General features: G+C 43.7%; 1 protein-coding gene across 5 annotated transcripts; it reads right to left on the reverse strand.

Moving 5' to 3' along the window:
- Positions 1–871: 871 nt before the first annotated feature.
- On the reverse strand, positions 872–20200 carry DUS1L (dihydrouridine synthase 1 like). 5 transcript variants are annotated; one of them, XR_003994328.1, is made up of 14 exons: positions 19810–20200; positions 16665–16773; positions 15922–15972; positions 13768–13880; positions 12926–13008; positions 12650–12753; positions 11540–11684; positions 10835–10931; positions 10395–10483; positions 9351–9511; positions 8787–8824; positions 5814–5889; positions 5284–5552; positions 872–1917 (listed from the first exon to the last, which is right to left on the reverse strand). XR_003994328.1 is itself a non-coding variant. In XM_030506059.1 (13 exons), exons 1-13 carry the CDS (start codon positions 20044–20046, stop codon positions 5401–5403), a joined length of 1455 nt encoding a protein of 484 aa, XP_030361919.1. In that variant the 5' UTR covers positions 20047–20200; the 3' UTR covers positions 5053–5400. The 5 variants fall into 5 exon arrangements, 3 of the variants coding, with proteins under 3 accessions (XP_030361919.1, XP_030361922.1, XP_030361920.1); XR_003994329.1 differs by lacking the exon at positions 872–1917 and adding an exon at positions 3665–3709; XM_030506059.1 differs by lacking the exon at positions 872–1917 and having other exon boundaries at positions 5053–5552.
- Positions 20201–20549: the final 349 nt, after the last annotated feature.

Here is a 20549-nt window from a genome sequence, read left to right on the forward strand (position 1 = left end):
AAGGTTCTTATGCCATCTCCTTCATTTGTCTATGAAGCAGATGACAGTGGGGCAGGAGTGTGCTCCACAGGACAGTGCTCTTAGCAGTTTCTTGTGCCACCCCCTTATGAGAGCTGAGACTAACACAAGTCAGCATTTCATTTTTTCAGTAGTCCATCAACTGTGAATATGCAGTAGGGTGAAACCCACCAAACTGGCATGGAACTGACTTACGCTTATCTCTGATGCTGTAGGGGAATAGGGCATGAATTATGCTCTGCTTTGACTATGGGCTTTGTACTTCAGCTGGTATTCCTATGGAGCTCTGAATTCCATTCAATGTTTCATAAAGTCTGATAGACCAACCTAGCTTTAGATTATCTCATCGGATAACTTGATCAGGCTAAATTAAATAGACAGGGAACAGAAACTGGCTAATAGGGTATGCCAGCCTCTGGGAGAAATGTATGACATTGAGTAGTTAGAAGTTTGGTGAATTCATAATGCAAGTAAGAGTTTCTTGACAGCAAAGAAATAATTTGAGTTTAGGCTTCAGTAGACTTATGAAAAGCTACAGACTGAAGGGTAGCTGCATTAGCAAAAAATGGTCTAATTCAAATAAGAATTCAAGTGGAAAGACCTGAAAATCTGTTGACCAGGCCAGGTAATCTCATTGCCCTTGATCTCACAGACACCACTGTTTCAGTTCTTTAGTGCTTCTACAGCTATGGCTTTGGCTTTGACTCTTATACTCCGTGTGCCTGTAGTTTATGTAACTGTGAAGTCTCTGTGTGTATAAAGTTTGTACCCTGTAAATCCATGCTGAGATCCAGGGGTTTGTCTCCCAGTGCCCAGCACAGCGGCTGATGTGCTGCTTTTCGTCCTTTTTTTTTTTTTTTTTTTACAAATCCTGTCTGTCTCCTCTCACGAGCTCTTTGCCAACACAGGCATTTACCTTCCTTTTTGTCAGGTGAACGACTACTACTTTTTTGTGTGCCTCTGAAAATGGATTTAGGTACAGGAATCCAATCTCCCTCAAACCCAAAGACTGAGGATCATTTTCACCATCATTCTGCATGCAGAGCTCTGCCTATTCCTCCCCGTATTCTCATTCAAGTTAACTAATGTCTATCTTTTTGAAGGCCTGTGAAACAATGACAAAATAGGACATTATCTTGCTTACTTGGCAGGCTGAAATTTTTTTATTACAGATAAACAGGGCAATGAGTATATTGCCTGAAAGTGATTCCTAGTTAGTGTAGGTGCAGATGTGCCCAGCATGAATGGTAAATGGCTCAGCTTTACTTATGTTGTAATACTGCCTCCTAATTCACAAGCTTTTTTTATTAAGGAATGATAGAGTGGTCATCTTCACCTCCTCAGTCGCATCTTCACCTCCTCATTAGCTTCTAGAATGTCTGTTGGAAGCTTAGGTTGAAACTTTTTTCCATTAGCGTGGTGATGTAGTTAATGCACAAACGAAGTTCCATGTTGCAGTGCCTGCCTGAGCAGTTTCCAGCCCTGTGAGAGGAGCACTGCAGTCTTCTGCCACAGCATGGGACAGAAGCCCACAAGATAAGTGTGCATCTGTCTGCATTGCCTATTCAGAAACACCTTGGAAGAGTGGTTGGGGATGCATATGTCTTAAACACTAATTCTGTATAGAGATGTGTCCAATTGGGATTCTCAAGTATCAGGACCCTCCTGAATTTAGGAGCCTAAAGCCAGTTGGATCCTTTTCTTCACACTGGTGATTCTGTGACGAGACTGCTTGTGAGAGATGTGTTCTGAAATCCCACTGTGTGGTCAAGGATGTCTCACAGAGCACCAGTCCACTGGTGTGTCGGCACAGCAGATGTTTCTCATTTCTTTTCTGACTCTGTAAACTCTTCTCTGGCACAGTGAGCAGTGAGTGAGCTTTCTGATGGTTTGGGGAAGCTGTAAATGGGAAGGGTTCAGATAAGCAGTTTGAAATTCCATAATAATGAACATTTAGCATTTTATTATGAGGGGCTTTTCAAACAGACCAGGGAGCCTGGAATACTTGACAGCTTTAAAGCGTGCGCCTGTGCGAGGGAAGAAGTGGACATTTCCACAAGAGGCGGGAGACGTGGTTCCAAGTTCCCATCTTTAAATAAGGCAGAGAAGCGCTTTTAAACATGGTTCTCCCACACTACTCGCTGAGCTCTTTGATGCCTGCCACACCTTTCCCTCCCCCTTGCTTTCTGTGCTAGTTCCAATTCACAAGGCAAGCTAAACTTGAGTTGAATACAAGGGTAGTCAGAAATGATGAAGGCTGCTGAAAGTCTTGGTTAATGAGCTGATTACAGTTGGAAGATTTTCCAACTGTATTCCAAGAACATAATGGAAAATATTTTGTTCAAGTAACAAGCAAATGAAATGGGAAGACTCAATAGGAGAGTTTGAACTACTTTTATTGTCATAATCTGTAGGAAGCCATGACTAAATGTTAGGCAGCATTTAAATCCAGCCTCCAAAATGGGTATGAAGTTCTTCGCTCTTGTGGGCCCTCTAGAGGACTTGGTGCACGGGAACAGCTAGATAAAAGCAAGCTAGGTGTAGACAAATGTCTAAAGAGATCACGATGCACATGCTTGTGTGATAGGGAAGGTGCCTTAAGAAACAGCATGTTTCATGTATGAACACAGCATAGATGCAAGTGAGCACAAGGGTAGACCAAGACCTCTGCTTCACATGTGGTCTCTGTTTAGAGATCTGTTAATCTTGCTTGTGGGCTCTCTTCTTGTTAACGTTTTGAATGAGAATGTTTCTCCATGGATTGATCAAGTCTACAGCTACTAGCAGTTCAGGGCAGTACTGAACTGCTAGTTCAGTTTTCAGCACACTGTCCATGTGTGAACTCATGGCTGTAAACTGTAACATAGTTTCTAATGCAGGTTAGGAAACAGGAACTGAGCTTGCAGGGCTCAAGGTGGGGGTGTACACATGCATGCATGAACACACACATACACATGTGCATAAGCAGGGAAAAGTTGTTGAGAAGTCAATCCCCCCCCGGTCAGAATGGTTTTTAGCCCAGTGGGGGCCTTGCTGCAGCTCCTGAGGCCTCCAAGTGCTTCTGGCATTAAAAAATACCAGGCTTGCCCCCTCTGTTGCAGGGGCAGGGAAGGGCTCACCCTGGGGTCACAGGGCCCTGATGCTGCTTTTGGTTCCTGACCTTGGAGGCACTTTAGGGTTTTGGTTTATTACTGTTCAGTAATAACCTGGTATTCTGGGTGCTGGCTTTCCAGTGCATTTCCTTTCAGACGCAGCATAACTTCCAAAGGGGAATATCTGACAGAGTCTGACAGGCAGAGGAAAAATCTCTGCAGTTGAGATTCTAGAAAACAAGTGTCAGGCAGATGAAGCATCAAGGAAGGAAACCATAAAAGTCTCCCTCCTGGCTTCTGTCCTTCCAGTTGTGTTCAAAACAGCTCTATCAATCACCTCCAGTGGTGATGCTAAATGACCTATTTTATTTTGAAGGTGGAAGGTACACACCTAAGTCAGCTCCAACCTGTGGAGGTTCTGTGGCACAGGTTGAACATAAGAACACAAATGGCCCCCTCACCCGGCCAAACCCTCAAACTGTAGACCAGAAAGTGATAATACAGAGTATGCACTCAGAATGCATTACTACCACAAGATAATTTCTTGTTACTGGCCAGTATGAGCTGCAGGAGCTGTTGGGGAATTGTTACAAACCAACCTAGAATAAATTTTAAAAAAATATGACCAATTATGACTAAAACCTGCCTCCAGGGAGGCAAACTGAGTGGCTTAAACCAGGCACACTTAGCCTAGCAGTGCTCATGAACATGCACCACATCTCTTGGTGCTCTGGCCCTGTGACGCAGAGGTTTCACTTGTGGGCAGCTACCCCCCACACCCCCTCCCCGGCCTGATGCTCTCAGTTGCAGACAAGCCTTTTGGGATGGGCAGGAACAGTTGCTCAGGACCAGGCCAGGCACATAATTGTCATTGTGCCCCCCTGCCCCATGCCTTTTTCTTTCTCCTACCCTTTCCACTCCCCTCCTTCTCTTCACCACTTCCCTTGGAGGAACAGTAGTTTAAGACCTGCTGATTTTACAGTTGTAGGCACTACTGCTAGACAGGTCTTGTTCATAACATGCCAGCTTTGCCAGACCAGGCATGGCCAGACTGCACGTTTAACAGGCTCCACAATGCATCATTGCTTTGCCCCCTTCAGTAGGCTACAGGTGACAAGACAGCATTAACAGACCTGCTCCTTTTAGTGTGCTGAGACGGTGCCAGCACCTCTGAAGCAAAGCTGCTCACACTGCAGCATATGCTGAAGCATGCAGTGATGGAAACAGCACTCAGCAAACAGGCCACAAGGAGGTAAATTTTCAAAGCTGAACTAAGCTTTAGTTAGTTATTCTAGCTTAAGCATGGGATGGCCTGATTTCCATTTCTTCAGTCTATTAAAGAACTGCGTACCATTGCTGTGGGTTTTTTGGGCTGGTTTGGGTATTTTTGGCTGCTGACATTCTTTACTGCATCCCAAACACTGTATGGGATGCAGTAAAGGCTGCACAGGCCAAATGCCTAGGAGGCACACAAAGCCCATGGGGGAAAAGGGTAAAAGCCAGATAAGGGTCTTGCATGCATAGACCTGCATCTGATTTTAACACACTTCCCACAGAATTTATAAGGTTGGAAGGAGAAAGAATGATCATATAGTTAAGTTTGAGACCTTGAGCAGGGAAAGGTTCATGAACTTGGTTCTGACTTAGCACATCATTTCAGACAACCCTCTCTATTAAAATAGAGATTTCATTTTGCCCCAACCTTTGGCTCATGGGAGACAGTTAAGCTTTATCATACTGTAGAAAACTAATAAGTGTTAATACACAATGTAGTTACAGCAGCATCTTGTACTTTTAAATTCACATTTTCAAAGTACTGCTAGATTCCTTTTTGCATTTGAAAATGTGGCCTGCAGAAGCTCAGACAAATGTGACACATTTTCTGTTAGGGAAGAAGTCTTTGAGTGTTTTTAGCACATTACTGTTTAGCACACCAGAAGGCTGGTCTAATACAAGAAATTTATTCCCCAATATTAAAAACAGCAGATGAAGGGTTAACGAACATACAAGAGGCAGTGTGATGGCAGCTTATATAGGTTGCCCCCACCCAAAAATGCAGCATTTTCAGTCTTTAAAACACAGCATGAGAAATTTAATTGTATCCTTTTTATTTCAAATGCAGGATAATTCCCTGAGTAAGCACCTTTTTACTTAAAACTTTTCAAGAACTTACTTAAAATAAACCTGAGGAACAAGTTCGCACAGCTGATGGTGAGCTGGAGACAGCATGTTCCTTGGCCCAGGGAAGCAGAGGCCTAGCAGAGCTCTTTAACTAGGCATTTTCAAAGCTTCACACTGCACTGTCACCAGCCTCCTTCAGTACAGCAGTCTCCCCCACATCTACAGCTCCTCTTCGACTGACCTCTGGGTTTTGAATTACTCTTCGACTACTCTGCCATGAAAGGGATTTTTCATGTTTGGTCTTAAAAAGTAATCCATGACCTGAAGAAGCAAGAATGGGGGAAAAACAAACAAACAAACAAACAAACCTGAAACGAGATGACTGCACTGGTAAACAGAACGGCTCATTCCTTACAGTTACAAAGAATGGGTTCTCATAGTCTGGAAACTATGCACCCCAAGGCTGTAGATTTTAACACCACCAGCCCTTCTCCCCCCATTCCTCCCCCCCAAAGCTTCAAGCAATGAACATACATGGGACATGAGACATTTGCTCAGTGACTTGAAGGAAGCTGAACTTACCTGGGCAGTCTGCTGTCGCTTTGAATGCGCTTTTCTTACAGCAGCCTCGGCACATGTTAAACACACATTTATTGCCCTGGGGTGGGGTGGGGGGGTAAAGAAGCTCGGATCAGTCAAAATAAAATTATTAGTGTTTACTACGGTAAGCAACAACGATACAGCTCTGCCCATTCAGACCTTGGAAAAATACCATGAACTTGTGAATTAGGCAGTCACACCTCAGTCTAATGAAGATGACAGAGTTGATGTTATATGGGGGGAGCCCCAGATATCAACTGTACCTAGAGAACAAAAACCAAAAACAAAAACAAGAAAAAAACCCAACCCCAAACCAAGAAAAACAAAAAAATTCCAGATTCAACTTCTGCAACATCGTTAATGTGCTGGGCAGCCTGAGCTGCACAACACAAGCAGGTACGTGCCGTAAGCGCTTTGGAACAGCACTGTGACATTTGTTGCATGTGAGCTGCTTGTAGTTCTCTCCAAAAGTAGCTGTGAAACATGGTGCCTGACATGCTTGCTACCATCGGTAGCTATGCCTAAAGTAAATGTTACCACAGGAATTATTTCCCTACTTGCAGCTTAAAATGTACCTGAGTATACATTAAAATATAATGTATGACCCTTAGGGGACAGCAGCAGTTGAGTATTGGAAAGCTGACACTTGGCTATACCAATCTGGGTGGCTGCAGTGCTTTGGTTCACACTTTTTGTTCTCCCCGAATTCCATGACACAGACACACATGATCTCGGGGAGGGAAATAAAACAGGCCCCGTCACAAGATTTCAAGGGCTGTCTGCACCATTACAATGATGTAAGAGCAAAACAAAAATGAGACTAAGCCCAGCTTCAGACAGTCCTGTTGGCGCACCAAGCAGTGTCACCTGGATTAGCTATGAACCAGGGTGGCTTTGAAAGAAGGCCAGCTGAGTGCTCAGTGTTCTCCCAGCAATGAACACAGCCAGAAATACTCTTTCTCCTGTAGCTGCAACTCCAAATTGAGCCCCTTGGCTGATGTTTTTAAGGTGCTATAACTGTTACAAAAGGGAGCAACACCACATGCTTTAATGCTACTTCTTCAGCTCAAACACAAAATTATTCCTCGCAGTTTACACCCTGCTTGCTAATATACCTTTCATGCACAGGTATATTAGCAGCAATAAATACACTCTGCTCATACAGCTCAGCAACATCTCCCTGTCAAGGAAACAGCTATGGTCACCAAGAGGAAATAAACAAAAAACTCAACCAAACAAGACCCCAACAAACTCTTTTCACATATAAAATATTTCAAGTTTCAAATATATATATGCTATACACAACCTGGAAAACAATTTGTTTAACATTGCTAATGGTGCAAGTTGATGTGAATCTGCTAGCAAAAAACAGAGCTGAGAAAAATGAGCTGCTCATTCTTCTGATTAAGGGCATAGATCCAAACCCAAGAGATTGCTGCATGGCACTTGCTACAGACTATACTGCCATGACATTGAAAGTATGTGTATTAGTACACCAGTAACTACACCAAATTCTCAATCCTTGCAGAAGGCCACCACCCACCACTAACCCTAATAAAAGGGGGCTTGTTTTGAATTTCACAGTAGAATATACCTGTGTAATTACTGGAAGTGTGTAGATTTGTTTCCAGGAGATCTTGGGAAGTTCATCTGATGCACTCAACTGTCTTGGTGATAAATACTCTCAGCAGTAAGATTGCACTTTTTTGGAAAGGAAGACAAATGATCCCAAAGACCCTACGTATTGTTAGCGGTTTTTGTGCAGCACCTTAACCTCTGGTTATGGTTAATAGTTCAGAGGCTTTTGCCCAAGTATGAACTGACTGTTTTTTCCCCTACATATCAGCAGGACTTGGTATGTGTGCATTACTGAACACTGGCATGGACCTACCTCAGGATTCAGAATCACAGAATAGTTTGGGTTGGAAGGGACCTTTAAAAGTCATTTATTCCAACCACCCTGCAGTGAGCAGGGACATCTCTCATGAGACCAGGCTGCTCACAGCCCTGTCCAACCTGACCCTTCCTGGGATGGGCCATATACCACCTCTCTCGGCAGTGCTCCCATGCCAGTGTTTCTCCACTCTCATGGTAAAAAATTACTTCCACATACCTAGTGCGAATCTGCCCTCTTTTAGTGTGAAACCATGACCTCTTGTCCTATTGTAACAGGCCTTATTAAAAAGCCTGTCACCACCTTTCCTGTAAGTCTCCTTTCAGTACTGAAAGCCGACAATAAGGTCTCCCCAAAGTCTTCTCTTCTCCAGGCTGAACAACCCCAACTCTCTCAGGCTTTCCTCATAGGAGAGGTGCTCCAATCCTCTGACCACTTTTGTAGCCCCCATCTAGACTTGCTGCAACAAGTCCATGTCTTTCCTGTGCTGAGGACTCCAGAGCTGGATGCAGTACTCCAGGTGAGGGCTTGCTAGAGCAGATTAGAGGGGCAGAATCACCTCCGTTGACCTGCTGGCCATGCTCCTCTGGATGCAGCCCAAGATATGATTGGCCTTCTGGGCTGCAAGTGCACATTGCCTGCTCATGTCCAGCTTTTTATTCACCATCACTCCCAAGTCCTTCTCCTCAGGGCTGTTCTCAAGCCCCTCATCCCCAGCCTGTATTGATACGAGGGGTTGCCCCAGCCCAGGTGCAGGACTTTGTACTTGGCCTTGTTGTTCACATAGGGCCAGTTCTTGACTTTGTCCAGGTCCCTCTGGAGGGCACCCCTTCTCTCGAGAGTGTCAACCGTACCACTCAGCTTCATGTCATCTGCAAACTTGCTGAGGGTGCCCTCGATCCCACAGTCTGTGTCACTGTTGAAGACATTAAACAGTACTGGTCCCAGTATGGATCCCTGTGGGATGCCACTCATCACTGTTCTACTTCTGGACATTGAGCCATGGTCATTTAATTTCCATTTAATAGAAACGCTCTAATGGACCACTGGCACTGACTTACCTTAGGGTTTCCACATTGATCACATTTTGCGTATTTGGCTAGAAAAAAAGAGAGAGATCTGATTTCAGCAATGGTATTTTCACGTAGAAGAAAGTAAACCAACCCAAACAAAGCAGCATCAACTTGGCACTTCTCTAGTGAGGAGACTTTTTTAAATATAAATACCGTACCTCAAAGAACATTGCAAAGGTCAAGGACTTTTTAAGTGCCTCTAAGCTAAGTCCAAACATGGAAAATTTTAATCCTCAAGTCAAAAGAGGAGGACAACTGCTTGAGATGCACAGGCAATTTCAAATACTAGTGACAGCTAAAATTCGGCTTGTAAAAGCATTTTGATCTTAAAAAGCTGATTACAGTGGATCAGTGACCTACTTCTTTAATCCTTGTTTTCTTTACTAATGAACATAATCTGAATCACATTGCCTACTACCAAAATTTCCCAGTAATCCTCCCTACTTTAAGAAGTTTCTACAACTACATGAACAAGGAAAATAAACAGTGGCAATTTATGTCAAATGTGGTATCAGCATCTTTCCATGCATTAATCCAATAAATGGAACTTACGTTTTAAAGATGGATCAAAGCTTTTATTTGGATTTCTTAACTTCTTTTTTTGTTTATTCTTTGACAGAAGCTCAGCGTTTCCATCTTCCTCCTCTTCCAAAGCACGTTTTCCTCGCACACCTTTTTCACTGGCTCCATTCTCCTTGCATCTCTCCTTTGGCCTGAAACAGTGAATATCATCGTAAATCGGCTGTAGTGAACAAGCAGGTGTTCCCCAGATGCTGTTCTGGTTTACCAAAATCTGGGTAAACTCTAAACCTTTCTATTATGGCGAAATTACAGAGAAGTGTTATTGCCCACAGAAATGGAATAGAAGAAGTGAACTTTTTCGTTATAATTGGCTATTAGTAACAGACACATATTGTCAAACGTATTGGTTGAAAAGTCAATGAAAGCTGGCCAGTTTAATTAGTCAGGCACCTGTTCACCTGCTATTCCTAGGTTTTACTTATGTATTTACTTAAACATTTGTCTTGACATGCTCTTCAGCCCAATTTTCAGAACAGAAAGGGAATAAGTTATCTGAAAAGTCCGTCCATACAACACAAGCATCCTTTATAGAATACAATTTAGTTCTCATCTTTGCTACTCTGGCAGTTATCAGCAACATTCATGTTACATATAACAATAAAGTTATACGCTACTGTCAGGTAGCGTGCATATATATACACACATATACACACACTATATATATATACGTGTGTGTATATGTATATATAGCGTATATATATATACACGCTACTGTCAGGTAGTGTATTTGTTGCACATCAGGTTCTCTTTCTGCACTGCAGAGGAATTGCTGGTTTTTACGTTCCAGAGAGAGAGAAATCTGAGGAGGCTCTGAAGGAGAAGATGCATACAATGAGCAACATCCTCATGAACAAAGCAATAACCCAGAAAAAAAGAAATGAGAACAAAACCAATCCAAAGTCTTCATTTATTTTCAAATTAATATAAGCTCCTGAAACAAGAGTTGGGTGGCCCTGTACTGACAGGACAGGTGGGAAAGGCCTATGGGTCCCTGTGCATGTTAAACTAACTTACCCTGGTCTGATGTATGGCTGACAGATCCAGTGGAAGAAAGGCAACCCTTCTTTTGGCTTTTCTCCTTCTTTCTGATTAGCTATTTCTTCCTGCAGTATAGAGTTACAGTCAGTTTTCCTGGAGTTCTCAGGCAACATTCTTAAATAATACTTCAAACTCCAGGAAACCACAAATTGGAATTTAAAGTGACAGTTACTGACAGTTAAATAAAGGCAAAAAACCTCTACTAAGAGATTAATTGAAGCAGATTTGTAACTCTTAAATCCTATGCAAAACTGTTCAGACTCAGGGGGCTGCTGTAGTAAACTACCAACATCAAGGTTGGTAAGCCACAAAGTTTCAATGAAGTGACTAACAGATATCAACTGTATGACATACACAGTAAGTTCCCACCAAGTGCAGACAGTGTTGTTCTGGGAGATTAGGACCCATCTTAGTACCTGGCATCGTAGTTTCAGCTCCCTGTTGACATCTACAATGCCCTCTAGAGTCTTCACTTTTGCTAATTCTTCACGCAGTTGCTGGTAAACTTGAAGCCTGAGGCAAATCCCAAACATCAAGTCATTTTATTCATTATTTCTATACTGAGATCAACTGAAAATATAAAAGCTTTTAATAGATTTCTCTTGCTGCACTTGCCTTTGGTAGAAGCTTATCTTCTTTCTTGTAAGTCCAGAGAAAACCACACATACCCACTTACTCTTTTCCAAATAAATACTTGGCACACAACCAAGGTACTTTGAGATAAGCTAACGTGAATATAGAGTGCACCAGCTACTCCTGAGTAACTGCCCATGCCCATGCCCTTACTCCACAATAAATGCAAGACAACTTGCCTCACACTGAACAAGGAGTTAGTTAACTCGTGTTTGCCACAAAGTGCATATGTGCATCTGGGCAATTACCATATAGTAGTTGACGTACTGTGAGCTCATACCCTAATTATCTTGTGGTAACTTGTTCATTTCCCATGCCCTGTTTTCCAGATATGCAGTGAAGGGTAAAGGCCTCAGACCACATTCTGTCCAGCCAGGTCCAGGAAAGAAAATCTTGCAGCATACCAATTCTGGCCAAACAAATCCTTGGCTAGAAACCCAGACACTTGCTAAGCAGGATGCGCCCTGAAAACATGAAGAGATACTCACGTGTGATGCCAGAGCTTGAAGAGATGAGCCCTAACATAAGACAATGGACAAGGGTACTTCTGCACTATCTCCAGATACTCCTCAGCCATCTCCCACACCAATGGGTTTCGGCCCTCAAACAAAGCTGGGTTATGGAGATTACCTTCTAGGGAATGAAAAGAAATACTCAAACTTTCATTTCAGGATTGAAACAGAAAACAAAAACTAGGCTCTGGAGCTTGATCAGCTCTGTTGTGATTCCACCAGCCAGTCACAGACACATCACCCATGTACTCAAAGAGGAACACGGGGTACATAAAACTCTAGTCCGATCTCAGGATACTGCATTTCACTATACAATTCTTAATTGAGCCAAACAGCTCATATCTAATTAAAGTACATTTTCCAGAAAGGCATCCGATCTTGAGACAAAGACAGTAAAAAAATTGATAAATAGAAAAATCACTGCTTTTGTTGCGCAATTGTTAAATACTTGGACAGCGGATGTCTTAGCATGTCTGTATTAACATTTGTCTGGCCTAAGTTTACAGATACTGCTTCTCACTATGCTTTTCTCTATTAGCTTCAAAAGCCTTTTGTATTTTCTAAGAATAAGATTCTACAACCTCCCAGAAAATATGTTTCATTGATTTAACTGTGCACGTGATTGGAAGCTTTTCCTGATGTCTGTCCTAGCTCTTCCTGCAGGAAGCTATGCCAATTCTTTCTTGTCCCAACCCAACATGAACCATCTACATGAATATTAATCAGCGGATGCATGATCCATTCAAAATGCAAGATCCATTCAAAAACTGTTCCACTGATTAACAGATGTCATGAAAATATTCCAGGACAACAGGAGTCCCATATGCCTTTGTCAAGTAATTAGATTTGAGCTGTCCACTCAATGGTACTAGAAGTCCAACATAACAGTTCTTACAAATCTTAAGTGATTCCTGGTCCTGGTAAGAGATGGCCCAGTGTAAGAGGAGAGAGAATGGCCACTCAGCTTTCAATCAAAGCTGTTCACCAAGTCAGTCTGACATAAGCTTTTAATAAATGTGTATGGGGCTGATAAGAGAGTAAGAAATAGTTTGCATTCTCACCTGAGTGAATATTCATTTTATTTACCTGCACTCATGACACCATGCACTCCTGTCTTACGGATACATTCTTCAACATCACCGAGACACTGGATGTTTCCATTTGCAAATACAGGAATGCTTACAGCTTTTCTATACCAGTGAATAAAATAGATGCATAAAATTGAGAATTAGAGTGAACCCAGAAATTCTACTCCTGTCACACACAAATTTGTTTGCTCTTCAATCCACTGCACAGTCCGCTTAAAATCTACCTTCATCATCTGTTAGCGGAATTCCAGCGAGATGAGCACTGCTCACTGACCTGACAGCCTGAATGTGCTCCCAGGATGCCACGCCAGCAAGCGGTCCCTTCTGTTCTTTAGTACGGCCGTGCACAGTCAGCAGCTAGAACACAAAGTTACATTTACTTCTCGTGTGCATGAACCACTGGACAAACCAACTGACAAAAATTTCCTTTCACCCCATACACTTCATGGATACCACTGAATTCCCACTGCTATTTCAACAGTGCAACAAGTCTGGTATCACAGAAAGGTGTCAGCAGCTCACCTACCATGGCATGGTCTTGGGCTTCTTTCAGCTTGCTATTTCACAGTGTGACAAGATTGTATCGTGGGAGAACCTACAGATTTCCTATTGTATTGGCTCCCATTTGCGATTTACTTTGGAATTTGCGGTATATTGACCGGGCTTGCTCCTCAGCAGAAGGTCTGAATACTGTCAGTACTGCCTCTAACTACAGAACATCTCTTCCAATTTAACTGGAGTTAACTCCTAGAAAGCTGCCTATTTCCTCACTAGTGGTTGTCATCTTTGATACTGGGGTTTTTATTATAGCCCTGTGGATTTCATGCATTCACACTGCCTCCTGCAGCACTACGTTAGACTGAGATGCTCAGCCACAGTGAAGGATGCCACCCTGTGCAGTAATTACAGGCTCTGAAATCATGATGTCTTTTGTATCACACTATTGGCCTGCTGCCTATGACTGCAAATATATACAATCTCTCTGCATCCCATTTTTCCTGTCTGTAAAGTGATGCAGCGTATTCATCTCCACCGTAAACCAAGATCTGGTCACCAAATGCTTTACATAGAGATGCGTGCCCAATGCAAGAGTACAGGGAGCAGCTGCCACCTTACCTGGCATCCAGCTTTCTCCAGCATCTGTGCATACTTCACTGTCTTGTCAATTTCTGGGAAAACGCGGATTTTGCATGTGATGGGAACAGAGAGCTTCTCATTAGCCAGTAAAACTGGGAAAGATTGAAAAGACAGGTAAGTGGGCTGCACAATGCTATGAAAAGTGCCTACTCTCCTCAAGATCCTCAAGATACTAGGTGTGATATGGAAAAAGCCTGAAAAGTGCTTAATGCTAGGCAGTTCTCACAGCTTAAACAATCAGCAGTGTCCTCTGCAATCCTTATTGCACAGGTTAATCAAGTAATAGTAAAACATGAAGCACAAAATCTGCATTCTAACAAGAAGGCACAAAATAGTCAACATTTAACAATCCTAATGCTTCTACCACATCAAACCTTCACTTTCAAGGACCATCCCCTCAAATCTTCATCATTGACACAGGTTTACCATTGTCACAGGCTATTGTACTCCTCCTACTCTGCCAACAACATTAATACTCTCTTGTCCACCTTTCCTATAAGAGAAGCTTTGCTTCTTCCCAAATCTTCACACAAACAGTCATGCCAAGTAGAGTCTTGTCCGTGGCCAACAGAGGATTATCAACTGAGTTTGATAACTGTGGACCCAGTTTAGTAGTAAATGTAGGTTACAGAATTAGGGTGAAATCTAGAACAACATTTTAAACTCCCATAGTGTTTACACAGTGCATGGAATTGGAAAACTACTAAAAAGATTGCTAACAAAGACAGCCAACAGGAAAACACTGAGCAATGGCATGTTTGAAATTCTCTTTACTTCCAGAGCTTGGATGTACAGTGTAGCCACCTGCTGTGTTCTAACTCAAATCCTAGGAGCTATATTGATATCCTTCCTATCACCCTTTCAAAGGAACAATTAAGGTGTATACAGGCGCAAGCAGAAAAGAGTACTTATATTATATATATTAGAAAAGGATGGGGGAGAAGGAGGAAGAGGAAACTGACCACCTTTTACACAATAGTTTAATACGACAACTCTCTTATTAGACAGCCTGGATTCTCACCTGACTGGATGACCTGGGTTCTCTTCTCACCTTGAGGCTGTTCTGATTTGCATCTTTCACTTCTAAGAAAGGTGCCCTAACAACCACATTACATGCTGGGCAGAAAAGCACTGTCTAGCCTTCCAGGGTCTCAGCAGTCACTGTGCCAAACACCATTCAAGATTCCCTGGACCACAGGGAATGCAAACAGCAGTAAGACTCTAACTTCATGGAACTCAGACACTTGCTCTGAAGTGGGGTGAAGGCACATTCTCAGCTATACTTAATGACCAAAACCTTGCTTTTTAAATCAATTCTGAATGTATTAAGAAAAAAATAAAATACAATACTGTTCACAACTGCTACCAGTAGTCTGAAAACAACCTACACAAATTAGAAGAGAAGTACAGCTTGCCATGGTGCAGACAGAAAGGTATGCTGAGTTGATCAGAAAAGGGCAGCTGTGGCTTCAAGCAGAAACACTCCTGGCTCCCGAGAACTTCAAAGTGGAAAAGTAAGGCACTGGGAGTTCTGCTATTTCATAGAACCACAGACTTGGATGGGGTTGGAAGGGACCTTAAAGATCATCTACTTCCAACCCCCTGCCAAGGGCAGGGACACCTTCCACTAGAGCAGGTTGCTCCAAGCCCCGTCCAACTTGGCCTTGAACACTGCCAGGGATGGGGCAGCCACAGCTTCTCTGGGCACCCTGTGCCAGCGCCTCAGCACCCTCACAGGGAAGAGCTTCTAGACTCTAGAAAAAGTTTATAAAGAATTTCCAACTCTAGTTTCTAGAGCTGGAGAGACATTAAGCCATCATTAGACTGGGGCTTCATTGACTAACTTTCACCTAAAGTGTTTCAGGTACTGAAGTCTTTTAGCAGATCTAGAATAAATTTGTAGTGGGATACTACCAAGTATTTTGAAGGTGCCACTGGAGTACAGTAAGAAAAAATTTAAAAAAAGCCACAAAACCAACAAACCAACCAAACAAAACATAAACACAACCCTCCCCAAACAAACATGCTGCACTTCCTTTCCCCCAAATCCATAAACCTCCTCTCCGTAATGAGTTTATCCCATTCCCTCTCAAAGTGAAGTCTCTCTGAAGTGAGGCCTCTTTAAACACTTACTCATTCTCTGAAGAAGATCCCATTCCTCTTGCAGAAAGGCTCCGTAGTGACCTATAATAAAATAACACGACAGACTTGTAGAGAAGAGCAAGATTCACAAATATTCACACACAAAGATCCAGACACTCATATGCCTCTGGAAACAGAGTTGCTCTGTCCTGCCCAAACTGGAAGAGTTGAGTCATTCTGTTCCCCATGCCACCCTAGATTTACAGGACAAACAATGAATCCCCACACCCTACTTCCACTGCTACTCCCTCAGGCTGGTGTGTTGACACCGGCAGCTCAAAGTCCAACTTTCAGGGGTTTATACCAGGTGTATAAAAATTTCCCTCAGGATAAAACCTGATCAGATTGAAAGATCTATTTGCTCTATATGCCACTGATTGCTTCCTATTAGTCTCTGAAAGACATTTTAGAAGAGGAATGAGCAGTTACTGGACAAATCTCTTCTCAACATCCTAACTTACCCAAAATTTTCAAACACTGGTTCTGGTTTCCAAACATCGCTATCTTTGCAATATCTTTTAGAGATCCAGTAGGTGTTATCCTTTTATACGCTAATGTGAATAAACTCTGTGCAATTATCAAGGAAACAGGAGACTCTCTGTGCCTGCATAACATAATTTTAAATGCAGTCTTGCAAAACTGGTTTCATTTGGTCCTCTTCATGTTTTACTAGCAACGTTCACATTTGAAACACACCATTTCTTTATTTATGCAGGGTTCAGATTTGCACATACCTCTCTTTGCAATCATTTGGGGGCAACCCAAATTTAGGTCTATGGCATCACAATAATCCTGAGCCAACAGCGCTGCTTGGACAAACACTTCAGGGTCATTGGCACAGAACTGAGAAAGACAAAAGAAAGTCGAATAATCAGGCAATAGCTTTCTTGTACTGACAACACATTATGAGATCGTTATGAATCAATCTACTTGCTACAGAAAGCAGGCATAATATGCACAGTTAACAACAGCAAACACCATTTCTAAAAAAAAAAACCCACCACAGACAAAAACTGTGATAAAGATCACCTGATAAAGATCATAGAATCATAGAATAGTAAGGGTTGGAAAGGACCTTAAGATCATCTAGTTCCAACCCCGCTGCCATGGGTAGGGACACCTCGCACTAAGCCACGTGGTCCAAGGCTCTGTCCAACCTGGCCTTGAACACTGCCAGGGATGGAGCATCCACAACCTCCCTGGGCAACCCATTCCAGTGCCTCACCACCCTCACTGTAAAGAACTTCCTCCTTATATCTAATCTAAACTTCCCCTGTTTAAGTTTGAACCCATTACCCCTTGTCCTACCACTACAGTCCCTAAGGAAGAGTCCCTCCCCAGCATCCTTGTAGACCCCCTTCAGATACTGGAAGGCTGCTATGAGGTCTCCACGCAGCCTTCTCTTCTCCAGGCTGAACAGCCCCAACTTTCTCAGCCTGTCTTCATACGGGAGGTGCTCCAGCCCTCTTATCATCCTCGTGGCCCTCCTCTGGACTCGCTCCAACAGCTCCATGTCCTTTTTATGTTGAGGACACCAGAACTGTACGCAGTACTCCAAGTGAGGTCTCACAAGAGCAGAGTAGAGGGGCAGGATCACCTCCTTCGACCTGCTGGTCACGCTTCTTTTGATGCAGCCCAGGATACGGTTGGCTTTCTGGGCTGCAAGCGCACACTGCCGGCTCATGTTAAGCTTCTCGTCAATCAACACCCCCAAGCCCTTCTCCGCAGGGGAAATGACAAAATGAGAAAGATGAGCATTCGAGAGGCAAAGAAATACTTATAGAATATTTTACATGTAATATCCAAGAAAAAGATGGAACAACACTTAAGATCCCCTGTAGAACAAACAGTTATAGCATTAAATACATAAAGGTAGTGCAGAAGAAAAGAGTTACCTGTGGTGTCTCTGGGTCTTGAGACAATTCAAACTTTGTAGATACCAGTAAGTATCACTGCCTCTCAAATGAATTCTCATTAGTGTGGAATGTGAAATAGACACACTGGGCTGATAGTCAAATGCTCAGTCTTAAATATAATTAATATTACATGTAAAACACGGTGCAAAAATCAATTTATTAAGAAAAAATAGGTTAATTTGAAGCTGCTTTGTTGAAGAGGACACAGCCAGACTATTATTCTCATTTATGCTTTTAAACAGATTTTCTTAAATTTATTATTAACAAAAACCAATGCCATCACACCTTTAAATAACATGGATTTAAACTCAAACACGTGAGCAGAAGATGTTGCTAAAGCACTACAGCATTACATAAATTATGTAACTAAAACAAGAAAAGGCATTTCCTTCTCTGAGATGATTAAAACAGTGGAAAGCCTCCAAACATGCCACATCAGTGAGGATTTTTACACAGTAAAACCCACAACCCACAGGGCTGGCAGGGCTCAGACATACCTCTGCTTAATGTGTTTCCAAGAGTCTGTGACCAAACCCCAAACCTGCCCAGAAATATTGCAGAACTCGGTAAGGATTGCTGTACTGGGTCAAGTGAAGATTAATCTAGTTAGCTCTGTGCCTTATGTCCAATAGTGACCAGTGCAACGAAGGATAAGGCAGCAAGCTCACAGTAACTGCTCTCTTCAGGTGGGCTCTCCCAAAACACACAGCTTACTGAGCTGAAGATCTGTGTTCAAAAGACTTAGAGCTTTCTAAGACTATTTAGATCTCTGCCACCTGTATTTTTCTGTGGCAAAAGAAAGTACCTCTCTCAGAAAAAGGAGAATATACAAAGCTGTACTGAGACACACCAAAGGTCCACCTCATCCTGCTCTGATAATGGTCAACAACAGATGACGAGGGAACAGCAGAAACTGGAAAACATCTTCAAACATCTTCTTTGGAAGCAGAAGTGGTGTTTGCTGCACCTAATGACCCTCAAGAGAGTTTTCCTTCATTTGCCTTCTAAACTCACGTAATCTTTCAGCATCCATTACATCCCACAGTAATGATTTTCACAGATTGTAACTATCACTACCTTTATTTAACACTCATTTCCCACTGATCTTTAAGCCAGTCATACTTTCACAGACTCTCTTATCTCTCCCCTCAGTCAGGGGAGACACTTCTCTTCCAGGGTGAAGAGTCCTCATCCGTTTAACTGTTCCACATGTGGAAACCATGCCATTCCTCTGCTCATGCTTGCTGTCTTTCCCTGCATTCAGCTCTGCAGCCCTCTCCTTCTTTGGGATGGAATGGAGGAACACACCTGAACCTCACAAGGTACTCAAGAAGCACAAGCAACGCAAGCTTTAAAGTGTGTCCTATTTTCCTTGCACCCGTTTTCTACAGCTATGTGCTGAGCTCATTGTTTCAGAATACTACTCAAAAATCTGTGATCCTCCCTGAACGGTATTGGATCTCGAACAACCCTTGGCTCTAGAAGACCAGCTACAGCTTTATGTCTAAAGATGAGGTGTACAGGGCTGAAACCCTGTGAGAAGTGTAGTGCTCCAGACCCCTGTGGTTAAGATACCAAATCCCCTTTGCTATACAAGGGATAAACAGAAAAACACACTTACCTTCATGAGCTAAGTACTGTCAGCAGTATTTAAGGGAAGAAAATGAGATTTCTGTCATCCCATATAACCATTTAAGAATCTGGGTAACACTTACTGGCGTGAACTCATGAGCATTTGGAAAACGTCTGGATTTGTTAACACAAACGAGGTGAATGACAAGGGTGCATTCAGCAATGCCGATTTGCTTTCGTAGCGTTACCCAAGAGCACACCGCAAGGAGAAGCCCGGGGAGCCCTTCCTGGCAGTGCCTGCCGCCGCTCCGGCGCTGGGGCTGACAGGGCAGGCGCCGCCGCTCCGGGAGCGCAGCGGGCGGCCGGGTCGGACGCCGGTGGCAGCACTCACCTGCACGATGAGCGGACGATCCTCAGGACAGGCCTCGTCGTAGAGGTTCTCGCGGCGGTAGTTGGCGTCCCTGAGGAAGACCTGGGCGTGCAGCATCGGCGTGTAGCAGAGCTGGGCGCCGTGGCGGCGGCTCAGCAGCCTCCAGGCCAGCTCGCTCTGGTCCACCATGGGCGCCACCACGTAATGGGCGCTCCGCAGCGTCTCCCTCCAGAAAGCCTCCCCACGCAGCTTCGGCATCTCTCGCCCGCCCGCCCGCGCAGCGTTGCGGCAGCTGCCGCCCCGCGCCGCCGTACCGGGGCTTGCAGCCGCCGCCTGAGGCCCGCAGGCGGGCGCGATCGCTGGGCCCTGGCAGGGCACTGCGCCGGCCGGACGGTGCCACCGCCATCTCGCTCCGGCCGGCTCCCCGGTGCAGCTGCGGCGGCGTCCCCTCCGGAAACCGCGGCTCTGCAAGTAGGGGCCGCGCGCAGAAGAGCCCAGGCAACCGCAGAGCCGGCGTGAGAAGCGGGGAGATCGCTCTATCATCTTCCATTGCCTTCCCTTCCGGAGGCCTAAACAACCCATTCTGATATTTTAAACGTGCAGGCTCTCTAACCCTCCTTCACCCACCCCCATTTCTTAGGCAGCTGCTCCAGAATTTGTTTGGGGTTTGGCTTTTTTTTTTTTCCCCTTTCTTTTGAGCTGAGTTGCTGGCAATGGGCCTGATCTTCAGTGACATTAACATAACTAATTGCAGGGGGAAA

Source organism: Strigops habroptila, chromosome 14 (genome assembly GCF_004027225.2).
Source record: "Strigops habroptila isolate Jane chromosome 14, bStrHab1.2.pri, whole genome shotgun sequence".
NCBI classification, from domain to species: Eukaryota; Metazoa; Chordata; class Aves; order Psittaciformes; family Psittacidae; genus Strigops; species Strigops habroptila.

Bases quoted from the DNA above. Each gene is read 5' to 3' on its own strand.
- DUS1L (XM_030506059.1), bottom strand. From the start codon at position 20,046: ATGCCGAAGCTGCGTGGGGAGGCTTTCTGGAGGGAGACGCTGCGGAGC. The intron at 11,685-12,649 runs GTAAATAAAATG...TTCATTCCCTAG, and splicing joins GCATGGTGTCATGAGTGCAG to AAGGTAATCTCCATAACCCA. The intron at 5,890-8,786 runs GTAAGTCAGTGC...ACCCCACCCCAG, and splicing joins ATCAATGTGGAAACCCTAAG to GGCAATAAATGTGTGTTTAA.